A 27281-nucleotide genomic window follows, 5' to 3' on the forward strand; every position below is an offset into this window, starting at 1 on the left:
TAGTTAGACTAAGACGTGCATTGAATAACATTCCGATGGGAACTAACTGTGCCCCTCGTTTACCCCTTATCGCTATTTACTCCAATCCGAAAAATAAATAAATTTAGACAACTTCCTGTTTGGATCAAGTGTTGTGAAAACAAAGGTCATCAGTAACGAGCCGAGGAAAGGAAATGTTAGAAGGCAAACATTTTGAAACTATGATAGATTATGATCCACTTTTCAAAACAGAATTTAAAATCATAAAAATGCCTTGTATGAGGTATTTACGATTGTTTAAACACGTCTCTTTGAAAAGTTTTTTGCATAATACATTGTTTAAACAGGGGCTGGGCCCCAGATAACTTCAACCAGAGACATATATATATACATATATGTAGCTGCTTCAACTGAATGAAAAAGTTGTGTAATTTCAGAACTTACCCGGATTGGAGTAAATACTGGGATAAGGTGTACACATCCAGTTGAAGCTATCTGGGACCCTGTTTAAGTGTACACCTTATCGCTATTTATTCCAATCCGGATAAGTTCTGAAATAACATCCAGTAGAAGCTATCTGGGGCCCTGTTTAAACGGGGCAGTCCCTATAATCCGACACCCCGGTAGCCCGACACCCCAATAGTCCAACACCCTTGGTTCGACATTCCATTAGTCTGACATTGAAGTGTTTGAAAAAAAATGTATTTATTTTTATGTTAGAAAGCCAAATAAAAGGTTTGTTTTATATTAAGAAGAGGACACTGTCCTTCGCTGGAACGGGTGATGCAAGCTAGGTTAATGTATTAGTACTAAAGTAGCAGATTTTTAATCACCACTAACTAAAAGCACAAAATACTTTGTTAAGTCTTGACGAATTGCTTAATAAATACCTCTCGATACAGTATCTCAGAGATACAGGGAAAAAAATGATGCAGTAAGAAAGTAAAGGAATCAATGAAACTTTGCTGCGTACACGTTTATATGAGTGAATATGGCTTGATTCAATAAGACTAATGTTTTTCTGGTATAACGACAAAAAGTAATAACAGTGCTGTAACTCAACTATAACTTCTAGTTTAATATTTTTTTTGAAAAGGAGAGCTAAAATGTAACAGTATAATGCCATTAGTTGAAGAAGACCAGTTTAGTTTGTATATATGGGCACCAATATTTAAGAAAGAGTGAAATTAGGACAGAACACTTTGTTTTTCAAATAGTGGGTAAGCTGGTTCAATGATTATCTCTCTTCCAAATAATACTCTTCAGATTTTGACGCGTTCGCCACAAAGGGACTCGGTATGCAGATCAACATTTTTATTCCCTCGCCGTTAGGTATCCATACGTCCATACATACGTACGTCCGTCCCAAAATTGATTTCCGTTCTCTAACTTTAGTTTGCCTTAACCAAATGTTATGAAACATATACCCAATGCATATTACCATAAAACACATATCAAGTTTGAATTAGGATGACGTCACTTTTACATTTCTTTAGCTATGTCCCTTTATAACGTTATATGCGAGCGGAAGCATCATCTGTGTCTTATGGATACATTCTCCATTTATTTTAATCAGGTATCAATATTTCGTAGTTTTCAATCAATGTGCAGTTTACTATCCACATCAGTATACTGAAAAACCCTAAAGGGATATAAGTCGCCATTTCGAATAGCCTTACCCTTCATTGTAATATTTCTATGTGACTGTATACCTTATAAAGGCATTCATTTCCTCTGATCAGAAGCATGTATATTCCCGATCAACGACTACCTTACTAAGCTATTGTTTCAATAAGGTCAAAATTTTTAATTTCCCGGTGAAAGCAACGTAACTGGCAAACATGTCATTTTTCAACAAAAAGATGCAATGGGAGATTATACATCTGTCATTACACATCCAGTGGCAAATATATCATGTATGTTCAGGATAAGAACTAATTAACAATAAATCCAGTAATTAAGGGGGCAACCAGAATGAAGAGCGGTAATATTTACTGTAAGTCTATTGAGACTGCAAATGCCATTCGTTAGAAATTGAGTTTAACAACTGTAATAAAGCATTCAATAAAGAACCAAATATAATTGATAGTTCAATTTTACTATGGATATTTTGACTTTCATTAGTTAGACAGTTTCTGAGAGTATATTACAGTCTGGACATTTTCTTTATGACGAGACACTGTTCTTCAAATTCCAAATTCTCCTCACCCCAAGGATGACTGGGGTATAAAAATTGGACATCTATAAATTTATAAACAAGTATTTCAAAACTTTAAAGTTTGGTTTACTTGTCATTTCTTATTCTTACTATTTCTTTTTGAGAAATCAACATTAAACAAGTTAGAAGTTTGATTTCAATAAAATGATGGCTTTTTTTTTTAGAAAAAACTTATTAGCTGTAGTGTAAATTTTGAAACTCAATAATAAAAGGGCCAGTTTGAAATTTTGCTTTCACTTAGCATCTGTCATTCGTCGTTGTTGTCCGTTAACTTTTAGAAATATCATCTCTGAAACTACTGGGTCAAATTTATCCAAACTTGGCCACAATCATCAATGGAGTATCGAGTTTAAAAAAAAATTGCAAGGGTTTCTGCGGAACCCTGTGTCTCACCTGTGATTGCTGCTGTCAGTATAAAAGTGTAATGTTGAATTAAAAAGCGAGCCCATTTATCAGTAAAATACAGAATTTAAAATAATATTCAAACTTTTTCTTTAGATGCTATTTTTTTGGTCTTGAAGATTAGCTTCTGTCCAAGTTTTATAACAATCCATGAAGGTTTAAAAATTTATCATGCCAAAAAAATTTAATCCCAGACTGTCTGTAAATGTTAACTGTAAAAAACTAAGTCCATCTATCAGAAAAATATTTAAAATAAAAAAAAATATATTTTCAAAAGTTTGCTTCAGACATTTATCCTTTAATCATAAAAAAGCTTCTGCCTAAGTTTCATAAAATTCTATGAAGCTTTGACAAAGTAATTGATGTTTGACAAACTTTAACCCCAGACTGTATGTACTTGTTAACTATTAAAAACTAAGTTCATTTATCAGTAAAATACAGAAAATTGAAAATAAATATTTTCAAAATTTTTCTCTGGATACAGTATTTTGGTCATTTACAAGCTTCTGTCCAAATTTCGTAAAATTCCATGAAGGTTCGACAAAGTTATTGATGACTGAAAAACTTTAAGCTCAGACTGAGCCTGAATGTTAACTGTAAAAAACCTAAATAGAAAATGAAAGGATATGGAGTAAATGTACATGGGACAAAATCTGACACAATACATATAAAAAATAAAAAATTATCAATGAACAGGGCTTTTATTCAAAGTCCATTTATCAGTAAAAAAATGGAAAAATGAAAATAGATATTTTCAAAATTTTGCTCTGGATACTGCATTTTGGTCATAAACAAGCTTCTGTCCAAATTTCCTAAAATTCCATGAAGGTTTGACAAAGTTATTATAAGTCTAAAATAAACTGTTAACACAGAGATATGACTCGCCTTTTTGTTATTTTGATAGTAAAATGCAAATGTTGAAATTAAAATAGCAATACTTTAACATGCAAGTTATGCAAAATATTCAAAGTCATTGAAGCATGACTGAAGGTATGCCATTGCTAATACAACTGAATACCAAATATCACTGACCTACCACTAGTGGTTCCCCAAAAACTGACCTTATCACAAATTAATATATGTAAACTATGCAAGTGTCAAAAGTCAAGAGACAAAGCTGAGGGTGGCAGTGCCAAATAATCTCCATGGAAATGAGATGTACCAATGCTAATACAACTGCATACCCAATATCATTGACCTACCACTAATGGTTCCCCATAAACTGACCTAATCACAAACTTATACATGTAAACTAAGCAAGAATTTTTTTACATCTGTTTCTATGTTCATTAAACAAGCTTCTGTCCAAACTTCATAAAAATCCATGAAGGTTTGAGAAAGTTATTGATGTCTAAAAAAACTTTAACCACAGACTGAACCTTAATGTTGAGGCCACCGACAATGACTAATGAATCAAGGATGGCTATGTCTCGCTTTTGCGACATAAATATCAAGGCTCAACAAAAATGTGTCAGGCAATCCTGCCTGCCGACAAACATGGCTGACATGGCTATAAGTAGAACATAGGGAAAAAATACAATTTTTTTTTTATTATCTTAAAAAAAGCTATAGATAGAGAAAATCTGACAGGGCTTAACCCTTTCCTCCATGGATTTTTTTTTTATATACTTGATTTGCATAGGATTTTTGTCGAGCCTTCGACTTTAGTCGAAAAAGCGAGACATAGCGATCCTACATTCCGTCGTCGTCGTCGTCGTCGGCGGCGTCCACAAATATTCACTCTGTGGTTAAAGTTTTTGAAATTTTAATAACTTTCTTAAACTATCCTGGATTTCTACCAAACTTGGACAGAAGCTTGTTTATGATCATAAGATAGTATCCAGAAGTAAATTTTGTAAAAATAAAATTCCTGTTTTTCCGTATTTTATTTGTAAATGGACTTAGTTTTTCTGCCAGGAAACATTACATTCACTCTGTGGTTAAAGTTTTTAAAATTTTAATAACTTTCTTAAATTATCCTGGATTTGTACCAAACTTGGACAGAAGCTTGTTTATGATCATAAGATAGTATCCAGAAGTAAATTTGTTAAAAAAAAAAATTTCATTTTTTTCGTATTTTACTTATAAATGGACTTAGTTTTTCTGCCAGTTAACAATACATTCACTCTGTGGTTAAAGTTTTTAAAATTTTAATAACTTTCTTAAACTATCCTGGATTTCTACCAAACTTGGACAGAAGCTTGTTTATGATCATAAGATAGTATCCAGAAGTAAATTTGTTAAAAAAAAAATTTCATTTTTTCCGTATTTTACTTATAAATGGACTTAGTTTTTCTGCCAGGAAACAATATTTTCACTCTGGTTAAAGTTTTTAAAATTTTAATAGCTTTCTTAAACTATCCTGGATTTGTACCAAATTTGGACAGAAGCTTGTTTATGATCAAAAGCTAGCATCTAGAAGGAAATTTTGTTAAAATTTGTACCTGTTTATCCGTATTTTACTTATAAATGGACTTAGTTTTTCTTCCAGTTAACATTAAATACAGTCTGCAGTTAAAGTTTTTAAAACATTTATTAGATTCATAAACTATCCTGGATTTATACCAAACTTTGACAGAAGCTTCTTTCAATCAAAAGATACTATCTAAAGGAGTATTTTTATTGATTTTTTTTCCTCATTTTTGTTGAGCCTGCGATTAACAGCAAAAGTAGGCGAGACACTGGGTTCCGCGGAATCCTTACGAATTTTTCAATAAAATGTTGAAAATATGCTTTCTTTAATGAATTATTAACTGTACCTTAAACAGATCAGTTAGACATTTGAAATTTATACATCTAAGTCAGAGCTTTAAAATTTACAAACAATTTTTTTTTATAATATTGTTGCCATGGTAACGGATATACCCAAATATAATGAAATTGGTTAAATTTTGGGTTTGAATCTATTAATATCAATTTATTTCTGAGGAAACAATGAGATAATGGACTGTCTACGACTAATCTGAATGAAAAATTCATTTTCTGTACAAAAATTGTAAATTTCAAATGTCAAATGTCAATTTTTTCCTCTCAGCAACAGAATTATTACCATAGCAACCAAAGAAAATTATGATTCAAATTGAAAAAATAAGGTTTTTTTAAGATTAAATCATATTGATAGACTCATATTGGAATATATTACTGAAAATTATATTATACATCATTTTTTCCTAGCAACAGTTTTTGTTCATAGCAACCAACTGAAATCCTGTATATAAAGTAAATGAACAGTTGACGTTTAACTATTTTGGTATGATAACAAATAGAAACTATATCACAACTATAATAGATAAATAGAACTTTATTAGCAAAAATGATAAGCAAGACAAGTTCTACAAATAAGTTTGCTTGAACCAAATCATCAGTCGACTCCTTATTGAAGTTATTGCCCTTTGATGACTATTTTTCCCATTTTTATCTATAATAGTTAAAACTTTGAATAGCAAAAATTATCAGCAAGACAAGATGTACAAATAAGCCAATATGGCAGAAATCTAAAGTGAACTCGTTATTGGAGCTATTTTAATGATAATTTTTACCATTTTTTTGCATTTTTTGACTATTATCTTGAAAACTATAATAGATAAATAGAAACTTTAAAATGGAAAAATTATCAGCAGGATAAGATCTACAAATATGTCAACTAAACTCTTCAATTAACTCTCATTAGAGTTATTCCCTTAAATGATGATTCTTACTGAAAAGAGGCCATTGTTGATGATGCACCTGAGTGACACAGGGTCTTTTGAGCCTCTATTTTAATTTTAGTATTCAATAGTGTTTATTAATTAGTTAAAACTTTGTTTATTTATTTGTTAAAGCATTTGTTTTTTTATTTGTTTAAGCAATTTGGTTAAATTTTGTGTTTGTTAATGGAGAACTGCATTTTGTTAATTGAAACATAAACAGAAATATTTTATGTTGCGTGTATTGATTGGAAATGACAGAATTTTTGTGTCTAAATTGCTTGAAAATTTTTTCAAAATTTCAGAATATTGATTGAAACTATTTTCCTTGTTATGTTTATATTAATTCTATATCACACATTAGATCAATTTTACCTTACAATTACTCATTACATAATAACTAATAATCAATGGGATATAATATTGATCTTATTGTCTTGTTTTCCCTTTCTTTAGGAGATGGAATAATCCAGCCAGCTTCCTGCAGGCTTACAGTACAAATTCCTGGATACCTTTATTGATATCCAAAACCATGCCATATAATACATGTAAGTAAAACAATAAGCTACTCTTTTGCAAAGCACCAACAAATAAATAGTTCAATTTGATTTTGTCATTTTGCATAAGAAAAATTCTCAGAATATGCATTATTTTTTGTAACCATTAGAAAAAGAATGTTTTTTTTTCTGTGATTATTTATTTATGTAAATTGTTAATAGCAGATGTAATATCAGGATGAAAATTAGAAATTCTACAGGAAATCAATGATTCACCTTAAATGATATTATGACAGACTAATGCATATTGAGAGGGTATTGGTAAAAATCTATGAATGCCATTGATAGAACTATGGCATGATACTTTTTTAAGATCGAAGACATTGATCTATACCAGTGTTCTATGGAATTTTTTCTGTTATTTAAATAAAGACATTTATGAGCCAACAATAATGTTATATGAAATGGTGAAAATGATGTTTTCATTTTTTTTTTATTTAATCTTTATTTTATTATAGTACCCCTGATATGCATTTGAATCATAAATTTTTGATATATTTATCAATTTTTAAGAATATCCTAAGAAAACAAAACCACAATTTTCAAATATTAACTTCATATGCTAATTCTTAAAAATTGAAATTATATTATTTTTTTTTTAGTTCAAATTAAATTCAAAACAAATTATTTGAAATATTGTAAAAGAAACTTGTTAAGAAAGAAAAAAACCTTCCTAAGAAGTCGAGGACAATTTATAAAAAAAGAATAGAAGATTATACACTTCTAGGAATATCATTGGTTAAAAGAGAACATGGAGACCCTGCATATTTAACATTGGGTCAGTGTACATGTTTGTTTAATACATGGTTAGTAGTGGTGTTAAGTCCTTTTATAAAAACAGCATGGTGTTGAGGAAAAATTTGAAACGTTTCGCCCAGATGAAGAAATTGATGATGAACGATTGGTAAATAAATGCAGAAAATACATTTCAAAAAGCTAACAAGTTGTTATTGTTGGCATTTTATTTTGTATAGACCAATGGAAGTAATATTGAAGACTTGATCACTTTAATAGGCCACTACTGTGGATTCATTATTTTTCGTGGGATACCAATCACGTAGATTTCGTGGGTACAGATGAGCAACAAATTTAAATGTTTAACGAAGTATAATTTTCTTTAGGCATGTGTGCACTCTTTGGTAAAACCACGAAATGAAATATCCACGAAAATATGTTATTTCATGTATCCATTAAAATTGGTATCCACGAAAATAAATGAATCCACAGTAGTCTAAATGCCACATGATCAGATAGTCAGTAAGATAAATTTGTTACACAGTGTCATGTGACAGTGACCTAATAAGATATATATGGGGTTTGCTGACCCCATATATATCATATTAGGTCACTAGCAGACTGTGTAACTAATAATATATCTCTTAGAAGTATTGTATGTTTGTCATCACTACCTGTCATAGTTTTAATCATTATGTTCTAATTACATTTTGAAGTAATTTGAATTTCAATAAATTATCAGCACAAAATACTATTCCCGAATTGTCCAACTTGTCTAAAAATCTCCTTGACAAGTAAAATTGTTCCAGTAGGGACAAATCAGATAAAATTCTGGGGAATTATATTTTTGTAAAGTACCTTTCCTTGGACAAGTGAAGAATTTCGATGTTTTCACACCCTTGCTCATTATGGACTATGGCTACTTTAAGATCAAAACATATATACACAGTATTGAGCCTATTGATAAATGTGTTAACTGAACCATTATCTATAGAAATATTCCATCTTTTAGAATGTTTATATCTATATGATCAGAATCCTATAATTTCATGTAAATTTGTTTTCCAATATGACATTATTCTATTTGCTAGAGTTATAAATGTTTAATGGTATTTCTTCTAAGTCACAAAGGAACTGTTTTATTTAGGTTAGTTTCACTTAAGAAAACCAGAGTTCACAGTAGATGGATCTTAATAATAAATACACATGTAAAATTATTTTTGAAAGTTTAAAAGAAATTGCAAAGCATTACAGAAATTGAACATACCTTACTACAGTGTCCAAGCAGATTTAGTTTTTTGTTTTATTATACAAGAACAATTTGGTAGTTTATTGAATAGTTCCATAGGATTAGGAGAAGAAGACTACTTTATTGAAATTTAAAGAACCAGAATACACTAAAGTGCATAGCCAAATTACTTCAAATTGACTTAAGCCATTTTATCTCCCATAAATTAACACCAGATACTAAGCTACATTTAAGCCTGGTTGTCACTATCAAACTTGGTCAAAGTTTTCTTTGAACAGGTACTTGGTCCAAGTCATCTGTTGTCACTATCTAAGTTTATCATCAAAAACTTGGTCAAAGAAAACACTACACTGTGATTGGATAATTCCTGTCCCAGTGTGATTGGATAATTCCTGTCCCAGTCCATCCAAGTTCTTAAAAAGATAGGATGAGATTCTATTGCACCCAAGTCTGTCAAAGATTTTGATCAAAGTTTTCTTTGACAGTTGTCACTAAAAAAATCCAAAAAATTTTACCCAAGAAAACTTTTGATAGTGACAACAGGCATTTATCATGCTTATGATCACTTTTATTTTAATGTTTTTTTATTTTAATTATTGTTTAATTTCCATATTAACTCTTAATTCATTTGTTTTCTTGCCTTCACTGACACAAAAATTGTTAAAATGTGTAGGCCCCATTGCCAAACACTGGAAAGCATTGCACTGAAGTTGTATTATCATCAATTGAACAGATCTAAATATTCTGCAGTTTCATTAAGTTTCCATTAACTTTTCAGTTTTCTCTTAAACTGAATCAAGCATTTTTAATTTTCTCGTTAGTTATTTTACAGAACACATTTATATTATTTGCCAAATTTATTTTGAATGACAACTAAGATTAATTTTCCGATTTGTCATGACTAAATGTCTACTTAATTTTTTTTTTTTCTTTTCTATATTTTCATAAATGGTTGGTGGTATTGCTGTTATTTTGGCAGTTTATGTAGAAAAATAATCAGTTTTTAGGTAGAAAACAGGAGATACATTAGGGTAAATTTTCAATCTATCATTCAATAAAAGCTTGTGTTTATTTCAATCAAACAGATTAAACAATTTATATGTATTGTTTCCTTAAATCTCTTCATATTTTAGACTTCTCATGAACTATTTGTTTATATAGAATGTTGAAAATAGAAATGGTTCATTTTGTTTCTAATTTTAGCAGAAAAAAAATCCCATAAGCAACAAATTAACTTAGTGTGGCCTTAGCCAGATGAATAAACAAATAAATTCATGTGGCCTTGGCATGATGCTTTCTTGTGACAATACAGCTGTTACTAGGTGATGTTTTGAGGCATAATATACCAAAACCTGATCAACTTATTAATTGGCAAACCACTAGAATTTGTTGGATGTAATATTTTTCAGAGCTGGGTTTTAAAGGAATATGTTTGATAAGGCCCTTATTTCTAGCTTATTTTTCAAATAAGGATTAAAAGACCGTTATCACAATGTATCAAGTGCTGCCAATTTCTAGATAGGAAACAGATACTCTTGTTTGAAAATATCATAATAACCAAAAATGTTGTTTCCTGCAAATTTAATGAATACATGCACATTCCCTTAGGTTTTTGGATTAGAAATGTACAGGGCATATATGTCAACAACAATTTTTTTTAACATTATGCTTTTTTTTTTTAAAACTAATGAACTGTCTCACATGATGCACTCTATGTTTCCTAAGCCTAATTGTTGTTGAAATCAAGAGGATTTTGTAAACTTTCACAAAAATCTTTGTTAAAAATGGAAAAGTTTTGTAAGAAAAACTTGACAAAAATCTTCCCATTTATCTTTCTCACACATCATGTTGAGCTTGAAATACTTTCATCTGGAAATAACTGACTTCAAATTTTGGGCCAGAAAGGACCCTTCTTCAGTTGTTCTAGAAATTGTAAAGCCCTCCAAACCTATGTAGCAAAGATGCAGGACAGTTATTGGAGCGTGGTTTTATATACATCAACAGATAAATTTTCTTGAAAAAGTAGTTAAATGTAACTGGTTTGATATGATTTTATAGGAAAATGTGTTATCTTGTCCATTTAGAATGTAAGAGTGAAGTTTAGTTGCAAAGGATTTTCAAACTGAAATAAACCATGTACATGTCAAGGACTAACATAGCATGCATGCAGTATGTGACTTTACTCAGAGACATATATACACATGTGTATATATGTCTCTGCTTTACTACGCTAAAGTAAATTTGAAACATGAAAGCCTTTACTGCCGGCTGTAAAATCATTGAACTGTCACCAGGACGTATGCCATATCCCTTTCTGTGCTTTACAATTTCATAACAACTTCCGTGCCATATCTTGACACCGATGTTTACACATGATCTAAGCATCTGCATCATTTAATTTATTAGTTATGCTTGAAAAACGATCACTATCGTTAGTGTTATAATTTCTCATGTTTTAATGTATTAATATCAACCCTTTTATTTATGTAAATTATTAGATTTCATCTCATCTTACATGCACGTTATTTGTTTACTTGTAACCGGATGTCTTTAAAGTAGACTTTATAGTACGCATGCATGAATTTGGTATTGGGTCGGTTCGCCCTGATTACATGTTCGCCCTTGGTCCGTTCGCCCTGAGTTCGTCCCCATAGAGTATGTTCACCCTGGGTTCCTTCTCCTTACTTTTATCGTGGAAGTATTATATTGACTGCTTTTATCAAGGACGTTTTATACGTCCTTGCAATTATTAAAATATAATAATGTTATTGGTATTAAAGTTTAATAAAGTTTTCGGATATTTATATGGTATAAATTCTCGAAATTCATGAACCCACATGAAAAAAAATTAATTAGTTTATCCTGATTTTTTATACATAATTTGTCATCCTGCCTTTTTTTTTGCCAAGTTGCTCATCCTGCCTTTTTTTTTACTCAAAACTTCTGTTCTGCCTTTTTTTTTCAAATTTCATTCTAGCCGCCTAAACTCTTGGTGGCCAGTTTTTTTTAAAGTTAACTATCTGCCTTTGACAGAAAACTTTCAAGTGAAACCAATTAAATAATTACTTGCTTGGCAAAATTGCATTGCATCAAGTTGACCATGCTGAGACGATTGTATGGAATTTAGTTATAGAAAATTTAATTTGAATCAACAGTATTTGCAGATTTTTATGTTAAGTATAGTGAGTTTTGGTTGAGTTATGAGTATTATTATTTTTGGAAGAAAAAAATACATCGAAAGCAATAATGGGACAAAGCAGGCTGGGTTGGTGGGGGCTGCTTTTATTGTAATTCAAGTTACCTTTTATGCATCTTCTTCCACCTCAGAGCAATCAGCTCTTTGATTACATTTGAGGATTGGGTAATCTGTTCCTTTGAAAAACAATATGATTGATTATAGTCTGTATTTGTCAAAAGCCATTTATTTTATTATATTCACTGCATGCAATGTTGTAACATTATTCTTTTGATTATGCTTTGCCATGTTTTCCTACATTTGAGGATTGGGTCATATTCCTTTGAAAAAATATGGAAGATTATTGTCTGTATTTGTCAAAAGCAATTTATTTACTGAATATTCACTACATGCAAAATTGCAACATTATTCTTTTGATTATTTCGTAGATGACCTCAGTATTTAACAATCAATATCTGATTGCATAGCATTTTTGAACTTTTTTGTGTTTTTGTCGTTTTTCCCTTTGGTCTTCAACCTATGGCATTTGATAGCTGCCTTGGTATATTCTGTGTTTTGATTGTTAATTCCATATCTTGACTGAAACTGCACATCACTATATGAACTCAAATCTCGTGTTTTTCATTTGAAGAAATCTCAGTTGGAATAAGATAAGTAATAGGTAGTCAATTGTTTCATAGTTTTATGTACATGAAGAATAAACCAGAAATAAAAGAAATACATTGTAACATGTTATGCAATGGGATATATTGAGTTTATGTTTTGGAATTGTTTGTAGAAAGATATTTATAAAAGCAGACTCTTTTAGTCCATCATGTTTTAAACAAGAACATTTTGATTTAGGTCTTGGAGATAGCCTGTGATGATTTGTTGTGCTTGTCATGGTTGTTGTGCTTGTCATGGTTGTTGTGCTTGTCATGGTTGTTGTGCTTGTCATGGTTTGTTGTGCTTGTCATGGTTTTTTGTGCTTGTCATGGTTTGTTGTGCTTGTCATGGTTGTGCTTGTCATGGTTGTCATGTCCTCTATATTGGTTGATTTGTGTTTTTTGGTTGCGTTTTTATTGATGTTTGTTAACCCATCATAATCTTGTAAGTATGCATAAAAAAGAGGTCTATAAAGAACCTGTGTTGGTGTCATAGCAAACCACTGGTAATGAGAATTACAAATATAAGAAGCTTTTTTTTTTTCTTGGGTACGGGGGATTTTCCCAACATTTCTATATGTATTTCAATTTCTTTGCCTGCTGTTTCTATAAGAATTGTCAAGTGATATGTATTTTTGATTTTTTAATTATTGAAATTAGGACTGCCAACACAGTATGATTTCAATAGGTAGTCAAACTAAATCTTGCTGTTGTGATTCAGAATCATTAAGCAAACATTTCTTACAGTAATTGAATGACAATCCTTAGAAAATGAAACTGGAATTCAATTTGTTTTTTAAAATGTTGTATTAAATCTAAAATCTTGTGAAAAGTTAACATTTCAAGACTAATTGATCTGTGTTGTAAGGTGATATTTAATCCTTGAAATTGGATTGTGCTTTTGATTTTGTAAATAAAGTTACTGAGTGGTTTATGCAATTTAGCACAATCTTAGATTTTGACGGGATTTGCATTTCCCATGGCAGTGATTGATTATGGGGAGAAAAACTTTCTAGTTCTTAGAAATTGTCTTTTTGTAGTAGAAGATTGATTACAGAATCATTGACTGTACAGAAATGAACTCATTGTTAGATTGCTTATGATTGAAGTTTCAGTGCAGATCAACGGACGTGGGCTTGAATGATAACTTATATATCTTGAGTAGTATCGATCATAAAGGAAATAAAGGCGTGCACCATTAAGTGGGAACAAGAGTAGTTAGGATTTGAAAAAAAAAGAAAAATAATGTCATATAAATAATTTGAAATATTGATACTACATACAACATATTTTTTATCAAGGTAAACATCTTTCTTCTCGTTAATATCAAGTTCTTTTAAAGTACAATATAGGGAATGTATAGCCCTAAAACAATTTGCAAGTGAGCACATTTTTAGCAAGAAAGGCTCCATGCAAAATATAATGGTCACTTGCTTTCATTTGGTATAAAGTTTCAAAAACTGCATTCAATTCTATAATGGTTTTGAAATTTTATTGTGGGAGTATGTAATTCACTGTGACATTTTAAATTCTGCAAAATTGCTTCTAAATTCATTTTCTTTAACCAAAAGTTTTCTTATTTAAGGTCGTTTTTTTTTTCTTTTCAAAATATATGTCACTAGGAGTTTGTCCCTCTCAAAGGATTATATAAAATTCAGAAAGCATCATTTTTCTATAGGAAGATTCCTGTATAACATTTGCTGGTGGTTCATTCTAACTGAGATGTGTAGGAAGTAAAGCTTTTTTTTTTACTTTATCTTCATTTTGCCTTGTTCTTAAAAAGCTAAGTATTTGTGGGAGTTTTCATATCTAGTCAGATTTTTCTTTGCAAATCTATACTAAACAATCCTTAATAAATGTGTATTCTGTATTCCCACTGCCTTTCAAAAGCTATAATAATAATACATCACAGTTAAGTACAGCTGAAGTTATCATCTAGTATAAATTAATTCTGTTACCAAATTCTACAAATCATGCTATGATAGTAATAATACATTATGAAATCAATTGTATATCTTATTCTTTTATCTGGATTGTATGATTAGAATTTCAAACATTCATCATTTTTTATTGTGATGCATACAGAAAAGTTTTACTAATCAAAAGTTAACCCAAAATAGTCTGCCCTTTCATATTTTTTGTAAATTGAATCTCTCATCAGAAGTGCTGTTTCTGAACCATCTGAGATTCTCATTGTTTATAAAAACAGATTGTATGACAGTAGTTCATTTTAATTTTCTTTGTTTTTTTGTCCCGAAGGATATATAGTGTATTAATTTACAACACAAAATCCATACATGTAATTGAAAAACCAAAATCAAAGGATCTGGGTTCTATTGCTGATCATCTTAAAGTCGAAGAGGCCTTAAACATGAGGCAAAAGCTCACACCTCACTGCAAAGTCAAGATGATCCAAGATGGCCCCTAGCATGGGTTTGAGTTTTTGTAGAAGTTGATAAAGCTACATCAGGATTAAAGATATTGAGTTATATCGGACAAACTATAGACTATAACGGACAAAAAAATCTGAACAAATGAAAAAAAGTAATCTCACCGTAAAATGAAAAAAACAATGCAAAAAAGTTCTTTTTTTTGCAATTTTTATCTCACCTGTCACAGAATGTGAGACAAAGGGGTGCTAATATGGGCATAAACTATATGTTTAAAATCATTAATGATAGATCAGCAGCAAAAATGAGGAGCAATTCAAGATCTGCACAAACACCAAATGACAAGCCTGTCATTTGATTTCTTATGGAAGTTACTGCTCTTAAATGACAGTTTTTAAGAGCCAGGCAACAACATACCTAATATGGTATACCATTGTCTAGTCTATCTGTCTGGCAAAAACTCCAGTATACTTTGAACAATTTTCACCAAACTTAACAATGATTATTTTGTAGTAATAATTTTATGCTTATTTTTAGGTAAATCAATAATATGATTCTTGCACAGTAGACAAAACAACTTTTTGACCTTGATTTCACTTAAATGGACTCAAAAATCTATATATCTGAAATCAGAAAATTTGTTTCAGGAAAGATATTTTTGGTTTGCAATAAAGGTGAAAATAATATCAATACGTCACATTTTGCCAGGTGACTGATAACCGCTTTTGGCCAATTAACTGGTTGATTTGGAATACTTTACATTTGCTTTAGTGCAATATTGCTTTACCCCAACAAGTGGATTTTCAAATACGTAATCTTATTTTAAAGATAAAATTCAACTTGGAATAATAATCTAATCCTCATACCTCCTACATTTTATAGACTAACATTTACACATTTTAGTGGTTTTTGTCGAGCCTGTGACTTTTGTCGCAGAAAGCTTGACATAGGGATAGTGATCCAGCAGCGGCTGCGGCGGCGGCTGTGTTAGTTTACTTCTTAAAAGCTTTATATTTTAGAAGCTAGAAGACCTGGATGCTTCATACTTTGTATATGGATGCCTTATGTTACGAAGTTTCCGTCTGTCATATGTCTGTTGTCCTTGACCTCATTTTCATGGTTCAGTGACTACTTTTAAAAAAAAAGTCAAAATTTTTTGTAATGTTAATTTCTTTCTTATTATGAGTAATAGTATAACTATATTTAGTATGTGCGTACCTTGCAAGATCCTAATGCCCGTCAGACAATTTTCATTTGACCTCGACCTCATTTTATGGATCAGTGAACCAGGTTAAGTTTTCGTGGTCAAGTCCATATATCAGATACTATAAGCAGTAGGCCTACTATATTTGGTATATGGAATGTTTGTTAGGTGTACATGTCCAACTGGTAGGTGTCATCTGACCTTGACCTCATTTTCATGGTTCAGTGGTCAAAGTTAAGTTTTTGAGTTTTGGTCTATAGTTCTAATACTATATGCAATAGGTCAACTATAAATGGTGTATGGAAATATTTTATGATGTACATGTCAGTCTCACAGGTTTTTTTTTACTTTGACCTCATTTTCACGGTTCATTTCTCAGTGTTAAGTTGTTGTGTTTTGGTCTGTTTTTCTTCAACTATAAGCAATAGATCAACTATATTTGATGTATGGAAGGATTGTAAGGTGTATATGTCTGTCCGGCAGGTATCATCTGACCTTGACCTCATTTTCATGGTTCATTGGTCAATGTTAAGTTTTCATGGTTAAGTTTGTTTCTTAGATACTATAAGCAATAGGTCAACTATATTTAATGCCTTAATTGATTGTAAGGTGTACATGTCTGTCTGGCATGGTTCATCTGACCTTGACCTCATTTTCATGGTTCATTGGTCAATGTTAAGTTTTCTTGTTGAAGACTGTTTCTTAGAAACAATAAGCAATAGGTCAACTATGTTTGGTTTATTGAATGATTGTAAGGTGTACATGTATTTCTCGTTTGGTTTATCTGACCTTGACCTCATTTTCTTGGACCATGTTAAGTTTATGTGTTACTTGTAGTAAAGCTTTGTATTTAGGACTATCAACATAAAATCAATGGTTAGTAAAGAAGGCGAGACATTTCAGCGTGTGCACTCTTGTTTTCTGATAATTAAGATTACTTTAAAACTATTTAAGGATATTTTTTCATTCAAGTCTTTTATTGACCTGTGTAAATAATTATCAGCCTGATATTGATTATTGCTTTTTAATATCTGTAAAACATTTGATTTTATGTTATCTTTTGGCACTGTATAGTATTTTAGAAAGATATTTGGGAATCAGGTCAAAGCATAATTGGTTTGTAAACAGATATACTGCTGAATGGTTAATGTTTTACAATGATAGTTGATACTGATCAGCAACTAATTTCACAAAAAATCTTAAGAGAAAAAATACACGAAAATCTTTAACATTTTAGTATAAATTATGATCAGTTTTTGTCGTAAGGTATTTTGTGAAAAGAGCCCCAGTTATTGAGTGTCAAAGTTTGCTTCCAGGGGCGGATTCAGGTTGGGGTGTGGTTGGCGTGCGCCCCCCATAAAATTTGCAAAGCATGGGTTGCCCTCTGCTTAAAGAATATTTCGATAATTTTACCTCAAAAAGTTTTTGCCTCTATCCGCTCGGTGAACATTTAAGTTTGCGCCCCCCTAACCTAATATGCTGAATCCGCCCCTGGCTTCCAGGATTTAAGTCGTTCCAAAAAAAAGATAACAATTGCAGAAAACAGACCATGATTCTTCTTTGTAATGAAAGTATCAGAATGCAAGACTGGTATAATTTTTCTGTTGGCAATGATGTGATGTAACTCTGGTTGAGTAATTTTCAACATTCACCATTCAAGGAACCAATGAATACATGTCATCAGCATTTTACAAAAGTAATACGTTATAGAGAAAGTCAAAAGCACTGTCCATTCCTGAGAAATAATGGAGCAGAGGCCCGCAGGGCCAACATCCATTATTTCTCAGGAATGGACAGTTATTTGGACGTTTGCTAACTTAAAATACACCTTAAATATGAAAAATGAATCTTCAGATTATAACATTTTAAAGAATTTCATTTTATTTTGTAATGGTTTTCTTTTCATTTTTCCTTGTTGTGCCCAATAATCTGCAGTCAAAATTTAAGATCAAGTGTACCATGTATTCATTTAACGAAGTATTTATGAACAGTACTGTAGAACAATTACTATAAAAAGATCTTGAATAAATATCCAGATTTATGTTTTAAATCATTGGATAGGCGATGTCTTTCTTGTAGTGTGATTGAAAGGATATTTATTTGTGTCTTTAAGTGGCATTTCGGGAGAGAGAAATAAAACTAATATTTTTGTATATATGTTAATGGATTATGTGTGTTTTTCGTTTGATAAATATTGGATGAGAAAAATGAAATGGTACAACTAGAATAAATTTCCAGGTATGTAACACTTTAGTCTAGGTTATTTAACTAATAAGGGTGTGCTGGATTATAAGTCATATCAGAAACAAAATATGAAATTAAACAAGAAAATTCTGATTCGTGCATAACCCAACATTTTTTCTCTCCCTTTGCTCATTATATCAAACAAAAATTGTATGCACTTTTTAGATGAGTCTTAAATAGCAATTCAAGCAAACTAAACATTTTTCATTTTTCCCTATAATCAGAACAGAAACAAAAAAGTTTTTGAAAACAACCTGCATGATTAAAAACATCTATGGATTCTGTTTTGAAGGTCTTTAACTTAAGTGGAAAACTATTTTTTAATTTTATTTAAACATTTCAAGGTTAATGCCGTCATTTGCATTGCCGTTATAACTGTTGTATTTGCCACTGGACATATAACAACAGTGAATGAATTGGATTATGTTACGCATTTCTGTTAAAAATTGAATAAAAACCCTGCCCAATATTTAACACAATATTATTCAAATGTTATCCATACCCCTCAAATTATATTCATTAGTACGACAATCAAAGTGTAACAACGAACAATCTAATGATATACTGAATACACCATTTTGACCATTTCAGTTTCTGGAACTATTCGTTCTATTAAACCACAATATTATTGTAGAAACTATCTGAGTAATTCTTCTGTTTTTAATGTATATATTAAAATGCAACAAACGATGTTTGCTGTACAAAATCAAAGTACAACATTTTTAATTTCAAGGAAATGATATCTTAAATGGTAAAATTAGAAGCAAACCTTTAAGTGAAATAGATTCTAATTTTCATTATTGAATAATGTTAATGTGTTCAATATTACAAAAGAATGCAACTGAGTTAACACATTTAATATTTTTTAGATGCACAGAAGAGGAATGGCACTCAATGAATAATATTCGTTTTTGCCTGCTTGGATACTATCCGTGACAGAAATTCAGCCAAGATATGCATAGGAAAACAAACTGTGGATATTTCATACCATGGAAATACGACTAGCAAATAAAAGCTGCTTGTTAATTCATTTTTTTTTTGTAATGAGATATCTGGTTTGCTTTGTATTACTATGATCCCAAGTATAAGAAAAAACAGTATCAGCCATTTTAGAAAGTTTTCATCTTCATTCAATATTGCGTTACGTCCTTTAGAATTATTTCTATCGGTGAACACTTTTTAAAGGCAGTGCTTTAATGCCTTTCTAGTTGCCGTGTTAATATTTCTTTCCGCGATATCCAACTTATCTACGTGGGGGGTCATTTAGCTCCAAGTAGATCCGGAAAATGTTGATTCTCTCCTCTTCTTATTGTGGTATAAAATGTTTTTTGTCTCATTTCATTTACATTGGGAAATAGAGAAACGATCATTGTGTTTTGTTAGTTTTAAAAACTTTTGATATATTTGTATTTTACATTATTATAAGCAGTCAACCGATTGACAAACTAGAATTATTTGAATTCCGTGTGGAAAGAGCTCGGGTTAATTTCGAGTGTTTTCTGCAATCTAGATGTTTATAAATCATTTCAGTCGTTGATATAATAATAAAAGGTCGACTGAACATGAATTATATTATACAATTTAAAGCGCATTTCTGTTTATGCACGCGAACCCGTCTAACGTTATTGTTATTTAGCAGTTATATAAAGTAGCAGATTATCGTTCCTGAATAGGTGGCGCCGTGGTAGCCGATCCTGTACTTCAACTTCCGGTTTCTGCACTGTGCAACTATTACAGTTGCATTTTTAAGGTTCATGTGGACCCTTTGGCTAAAATGGCAGCATTTTCACCTCAAAATTTACTCTGAGGACAGACAAACCTGCGCATCTCGAAAAGTTTTAAGGCATAGCATGCCCTAGATAAATAAACTTCTAATGCATTGTATGTTTTAGAAAATTTAAAACTTAACTGGATTTAGCAGTGCACTTTTTTTCGTCCCTGCAGAAGATGATAAAATTAACAAACAGTTGAGTTTCACTTGATATGGTCCACTCAGGTACACAGTTTAAATCACCAATTATTGTCAGGTATCTATTGTCCATCTATTGTCCATGTCAATCAAAACAGTTTACTTCAATTATTACCTGTGGGGAAGTTCTCAAACCTCTTTCCCAACTTTGTTTATTTTGGCACCTTCTGGTGGAATGAAAAAAAGTGCACTGCAAAATCCGGTTAAGTTTTTAATTTTCTAAAATATAAAATATATTTGAATTTTATTTATCTAGGGCATGCTATGCCTTAAAACTTTTCCAGATGCACAGGTTTGTCTGTACTCAGAGTAAATTTTGAGGTGAAAATGCAGCCATTTTAGACGAAGGGTCCACATGAACCTTAATTAACGATGCCAAGTACTTGTTGTTGTGTACCTGGATGTCATTTAAGAGGAGGACATGCATTTCCAAATGACTTAAAAAGAAGAAAAAGTTGGATCAACGCCATGGCCCATACGCAGATTGGACGAGAACACGATGAAATCGTGGAGTCCATCTCAATCAGCTGTTGTTTGCAAGGCACATTTTACTGAAAAAGACTACGTGCAGGAAACTATTCATGGTAAAACTCTATTTTCTTTTTAAAATATATAGTTATATATGTAATCGCCATGCGAATAAACCAAAGTCAGTTTACAACCGCAATTATCGTTTTAGAATAAAAGGGGGTGGACGTCATAATTTTTTGGATTACGGTTCAATGTGATCTGTTTGAGATTTTTTGGTGCTTGCTACAATTATAATGATTTCTTACAAGAGGTATATCATACTGAGAATTATTTTAGCAGTAATTATGCTTATGTAGTAATGACAGGAATGCATAAGCTATGCCTCATAGACTTTCTTGAAAAATATCAATGACAATGTTAACAGGAACAAAACAATGACATGCTCTCATCTATATTATAGTTATTTAGGTACAAACAATGTATGTTTGTTGCATACGTCTCTCATTGTTTGTCCTTTGGATTTACATAACATACATTTTGATGTACATTGAATCAGGCTAACATAGTTTTATCCAGATTGTAATGAATAAATCTAGTTAATATTTTGCCAGGTTACGAGTACAAAGGAATTATAGTTATCTCGTACCATTGTAACTCGTACCAATGTCAACTCGTACCACTAAACAAAAACTCGTTCCAATGCAAACTCGTACCACTGCTAACTCGTACCACGGTAAATTCATACCATTGTAAACTCGTACCCACTTATTTAAATGCATTCAAATGGTGTTTAACTGAATATATACTTTAATTTCACTCAATACCTCTTAAGTCTGTAAAATGTATATAATTTGAAATTACAATAACCAATTTGTAGCTAATTTTCCTTGTCTAATTGGATAGAGAAAACCGTGGCAGATTGGCTTTGTTGTCTCCCTTGAATAGACTCTTTTTTTCAACTTTTACTGACAACTATTTGATTTAATTTTTAATCATTCCAAATCAGTAACATTGAATAGATTTGGGTATTTTTCTATTGTTTCTAAAAGGAATTTTATTTAATGAAAGAATTTATTGATTGTGTTTTAAAGGTTTAAAATTGTTTATGACCAACAGTTAGAAAGTATGAAATTTATTTTTATACAATATTCAGCACATTTCAGCAGAATATGACCATGCTTATATGATTATACAAGTTGATTAGTTAAAGATAAAAAAAACCAAGTTGATTAGTTAATAATCAACCAATAATCACACAATCAAAGGAATTTAATATATTTATTAGCATGGTAATTAAGAAATTACATTTGTATTTTTGTCTAAGTTTTCATTAAAATCTGGTATAAATTTCAAAGATATTTTAATTTTTTGTATAAAGCTTAAAAAAAAATAATCATAAAACATTCGTATTTTTGTCTAAGTTTTCATTAAAATCTAGTATAAAATTCAAGTAATTCAACTTTTTTTATTTAGTTTACCAAAAAAAAAATCATAAAACTTTCGTATTTTTGAATATATTTTTAATGGTACGAGTTTGCAGTGGTACGAGTTCTGATTGGTACGACTTCCCAGTGGTACGAGTTTACGTGGTACGAGTTTACAATGGTACGAGTTAACTTGCTTCTGTACAAAGTATGCATTGCTAATGGAAGTTCATTTAATTATCAAAAAACTAATGTTTTATAACCTTTTTCAGGGCACAAACCCACCATACAGAGACTTAAGTCTACTGCCAATCCCAGCCTATTTTCCTGGACCAAGCAAGAGACTGAATCGTCCGCAAAAAGAAAAATCAGGGCAGTTTCCTGTGAAAACAAAAGAACTAAACTTGATGAATATTGTAGTAGAAATCTAGAGGAAAGTTTTGATTGTAAAGTTGGTTTTCCTGAAGAAGTAATTCATACTGCAGACAGGATTTATGACTGTCCACCACCAATTGCCGAGCTAATGTTGAGCTTCACAGATGGAATTACGCAAACACCATCAATGCCTATATTTTCAGCAGAGAATTTTGAAATGAAGACACGTGACACAGCCATGCATTTTTATACCGGTTTAGAGTTGTATACTAAATTTTTATTTGTTTTGACCACACTTGGTCCAACAGCACATTGTTTGAGATACATATATTTTCAAATTGATAGGGTGTCATTTGAAAATCAGTTTTTTTATGACTTTGATGAAATTGAGGCATTATACAACCAACTTTGAACTGTCTAGATTCTAGATTGAAACTAGTGTTAAGAATATTGTGTAAACATGGATTGTTTTTATGTCTAAACAGTGGCGTGAGGCTAACACTTGGCCATTTAGTGGTTTAGTCAGGTATTTTTCGCCATCCAACTTAGAATTAAAGTTTCCTACAACTTGGATTATTATTGACAGCACAGAATATCCCGTGATAAAACCTAAAGCTCCTAGAGCTCAGGCAACCTTTTCATCATATAAAAACAGAAACACTGAAAATACTTGTATGTTCGACACCTGGTGGTTTAGTCAACTATGTCTCTAATGCATATGTTGGTTGTACCAGTGACTGTGAAATAGTTGAAAGATGTAGAATAGTTCAATTATGTGATCCAGGTGACAGTGTGAAGGCAGACAAAGGTTTAAATGTGCAAGATTTGTTTGCTCACTTTTTTCAAAAAAAGAAACAGAATTAGTTCCAAAACTCTTATACGGGATAGAAAAGTCTCCAATTAACACGTGCACATAGAGCTAATTATTGGACTTGGCAAAACATACAAAATTCTAAGAAATCCTATGAATGGAACTGAAACAAAACTTTCATCTGAAATAACATTTAGTTGTTTTATGTTGTGTAATTTTAGAACTTGTATTGTGCCAAAGGATGCATAAATAAAAGTGACGCAATGAAGTTTGTTCTGATATATATATATAAATATTATTTACAATTACATGCACATGTAAATTGTAATGCATATAAAAATAAGGAGATGTGGTATGATATTCAGTGAGTTTATCGAACCAAAGTGCATAAGAAATGGGTTAAGCAGTTACAGGTGTTACTGTCACCATACAATCTCCAACAATTAGAAAAACTTGTACCGTGTAAATAATTTCAGAGATCTTGCAACTAAGTTTTGTTGTCTCTCCTTGACTTTGGTGAATTGTTTATATCTGTTGATGTAAATATAAAAAAGAAGATGTGGTATGATTGCCAATGAGACAACTCTCCACAAGAGACCAAATGACACAGGAATTAACAGCTATAGGTCACAGTACGGCCTTCAACAATGAGCAAAGCACATACCGCACAGTGAGCTATAAAAGGCCCCGAAATGACAATGTAAAACAATTCAAACAAGAAAACTAACGGCCTAATTTATGTACAAAAAATTCGTAAGGGTTCTGCGGAACCCAGTGTCTCGCCTACTTTTTCTGTTAATCCCAGGCTCAACAAAAAAGAGGAAGTAAATCAATAAAAATATTCCTCTTGATACTATCTTTTGATTGAAAGAAGCTTCTGTCCAAGTTTGGTAAAAATCCAGGATAGTTTATGAATCTAATAAATGTTTAAAAACTTTAACTGCAGACTGAATGTAATGTTAACTGGAAGAAAACAAAATTTCCTTCTAGATACTAGCATTTGATCATAAACAAGCTTCTGTCCAAGTTTGGTAAAAATCCAAAATAGTATAAGAAAGTTATTAAAATTTTAAAAACTTTAACCACAGAGTGAATATGTTGTTTCCTGGCAGAAAATCTAAGTCCATTTAAAAGAAAATACGGAAAAAATGGATTTATTTTTTTACAAAATTTCCTTCTAGATACTAGCTTTTGATCATAAACAAGCTTCTGTCCAAGTTTGGTACAAATCCAAAATAGTATAAGAAAGTTATTAAAATTTTAAAAACTTTAACCACAGAGTGAATGTGTTGTTTCCTGGCAGAAAATCTAAGTCCATTTAAAAGTAAAATAAGGAAAAAATAGATTTATTTTTTTACATAATTTCCTTCTAGATACTATCTTATGATCACAAACAAGCTTCTGTCCAAGTTTGGTACAAACCCAGGATAGTTTAAGAAAGTTATTAAAATTTTAAAAACTTTAACCACAGAGTGAATGTAATATTTCCCGGCAGAAAAACTAAGTCCATTTATAAGTAAAATACGGAAAAAATGGAATTTTATTTTTGCAAAATTAACTTCTGGATACTATCTTATGATCATAAACAAGCTTCTGTCCAAGTTTGGTAGAAATCCAGGATAGTTTAAGAAAGTTATTAAAATTTCAAAAACTTTAACCACAGAGTGAATATTTGTGGACGCCGACGCCGACGGAATGTAGGATCGCTATGTCTCGCTTTTTCGACTTAAGTCGACGGCTCGACAAAAATGAACGAATAACAAATATGCAACACATAAACAAACGACAACCACTGAATTACAGGCTCCTGACTTGGGACAGGCACATACATGTACATACAGAATGTGGCGGGGTTAAACATGTTCGCGGGATCCCAACCTACCCCCTAACCTGGGACAGTGGTGTAACAGTACAATATAAGAGCGAACTATAAAAATCAGTTGAAAGAGGCTTAACTCATCAGATGGATAAATACAAATACAAGTGGACGTGGCCGGGTAGTTGTACATCCAAACAACAAAAAGACACTAAGTACAGATCTGAGTGTACTCACATTTACTGACAGCTAGTTCAAAGCCACAAACTGATAAAAAAATCTTGCATCTAAGACTAAATTATCAATCCGTAAGCTCCCTTTAGAATTTTATAAATTTTAGATTTTACATTATTGAGTTATGGGGTTTTATTCATTAAAAAGGGGGGGATTTTCCAGTTTTTGGACAACAACTCAAAAATGCTTGAAGCAGTTCGCATGAAACTTTGGTGATTTATTTATAGCTATTGATGTAATCTCCCTATTGATTTTCATAAATTTCAAATATGACATTGAGAAGAAATTGAACTTTATTCATTGTTATTTGTTTATAGTCTGGCAACAGATTTATTAAGTATTGCGCAACAGCACAGTGTATTGCACAACAGCAAGAAATCTTTAACTGAATATAAATTCAATTCATATAACCGATTTCAAGTTCTTTGACTACATTTATTCAGAAACTATAATATGTCAAATATTTAATTACAATCCAAATTCAGACCTGTATCAAGCTTGAATATTGTGTCCATTTTTGCCTCAACTGTTCAGGGTTGGACCTCTGTGGGTGTATCCAGCTGCGCTCAGCGAATCAGTTTATTACTTAATTAAGAACTCCTTTTTGTCGAGCCTGCGACTTTTGTCGCAGAAAGCTCCACATAGGGATAGTGATCCGGCGGCGGCGTTAGCTAACTTCTTAAAAGCTTTATATTTTAGAAGGTGGAAGGTCTGGATGCTTCATACTTTGTATATGGATGCCTCATGTTACGAAGTTTCCGTCAGTCACATGTCCAATGTCCTTGACCTCATTTTCATGGTTCAGTGACTACTTGAAAAAAAAAGTTAAGATTTTTTGTAATGTTGAATTCTCTCTTATTATAAGTAATAGGATAACTATATTTGGTATGTGCATACCTTGCAAGGTCCTCATGCCCGTCAGACAGTTTTCACTTGACCTCGATCTCATTTCATGGATCAGTGAACAAGGTTAAGTTTTGGTGGTCAAGTCCATATCTCAGATACTATAAGCAATAGGTCTAGTATATTCGGTGTATGGAAGGACTGTAAGGTGTACATGTCCAACTGGCAGGTGTCATCTGATCTTGACCTCATTTTCATGGTTCAGTGGTTATAGTTAAGTTTTTGTGTTTTGGTCTGTTTTTCTTATACTGTATGCAATAGGTCTACTATATTTGGTGTATGGAATGATTGTAAGGTGTACATGTCTAGCTTGCAGGTGTCATCTGACCTTGACCTCATTTTCACGGTTCAGTGGTCAAAGTTAAGTTTTTGAGTTTTGTCTTTTTTTCTAATACTATATGCAATAGTTCAACTATATTTGGTGTATGGAAATATTTTATGATCTATATGTCAGTCACGCAGGTTTTTTTTTACCTTGACCTCATTTTCAAAGTTCATTGCTCAGTTTTAAGTTTTTGTGTTTTGGTCTGTTTTTCTTAAACTATAAGCAATAGGTCAACTATATTTGTTGTATGGAAGAATTGTTAGCTGTACATGCCTGCCTAGCATGGTTCATCTGACCTTGACCTCATTTTCTTGGTTCATTGGTCAATGTTTAGTTTACTTTGTTAATGTTAAGTTTATGTGACAGTTGTAATAAAGCTTTATATTTAGGACTATCAACATAATATCAATGATTAGTAAAGAAGGCGAGACATTTCAGCGTGTGCACTC

At 31.4% G+C, this 27281-nt stretch overlaps 3 protein-coding genes across 5 annotated transcripts in view; all 3 read left to right on the top strand.

Annotated features, from left to right (window-relative positions):
- LOC127729108 (TBC1 domain family member 25-like) overlaps positions 1–27281 on the top strand; it is a 447590-nt gene that overhangs the window by 44613 nt on the left and 375696 nt on the right. The window lies entirely within an intron of this gene.
- LOC127729157 (synapsin-like) overlaps positions 6742–27281 on the top strand; it is a 144947-nt gene continuing 124407 nt past the window's right edge. The window contains exon 1 of the mRNA XM_052236833.1: positions 6742–6833. The gene's annotated coding sequence lies outside the window, so the exon portion shown is untranslated. The remainder of the gene's footprint in view (positions 6834–27281) is intronic.
- Positions 20841–23822, top strand: LOC127729321 (uncharacterized). Its single transcript, XM_052237080.1, has 2 exons — positions 20841–21057; positions 22641–23822. The coding sequence occupies exons 1-2, from the start codon at positions 20973–20975 to the stop codon at positions 23153–23155; spliced, it is 600 nt and encodes a 199-aa protein (XP_052093040.1). The 5' UTR covers positions 20841–20972; the 3' UTR covers positions 23156–23822.

Source organism: Mytilus californianus, unplaced genomic scaffold (assembly GCF_021869535.1).
Source record: "Mytilus californianus isolate M0D057914Y unplaced genomic scaffold, xbMytCali1.0.p SCAF_1, whole genome shotgun sequence".
NCBI classification, from domain to species: domain Eukaryota; kingdom Metazoa; phylum Mollusca; class Bivalvia; order Mytilida; family Mytilidae; genus Mytilus; species Mytilus californianus.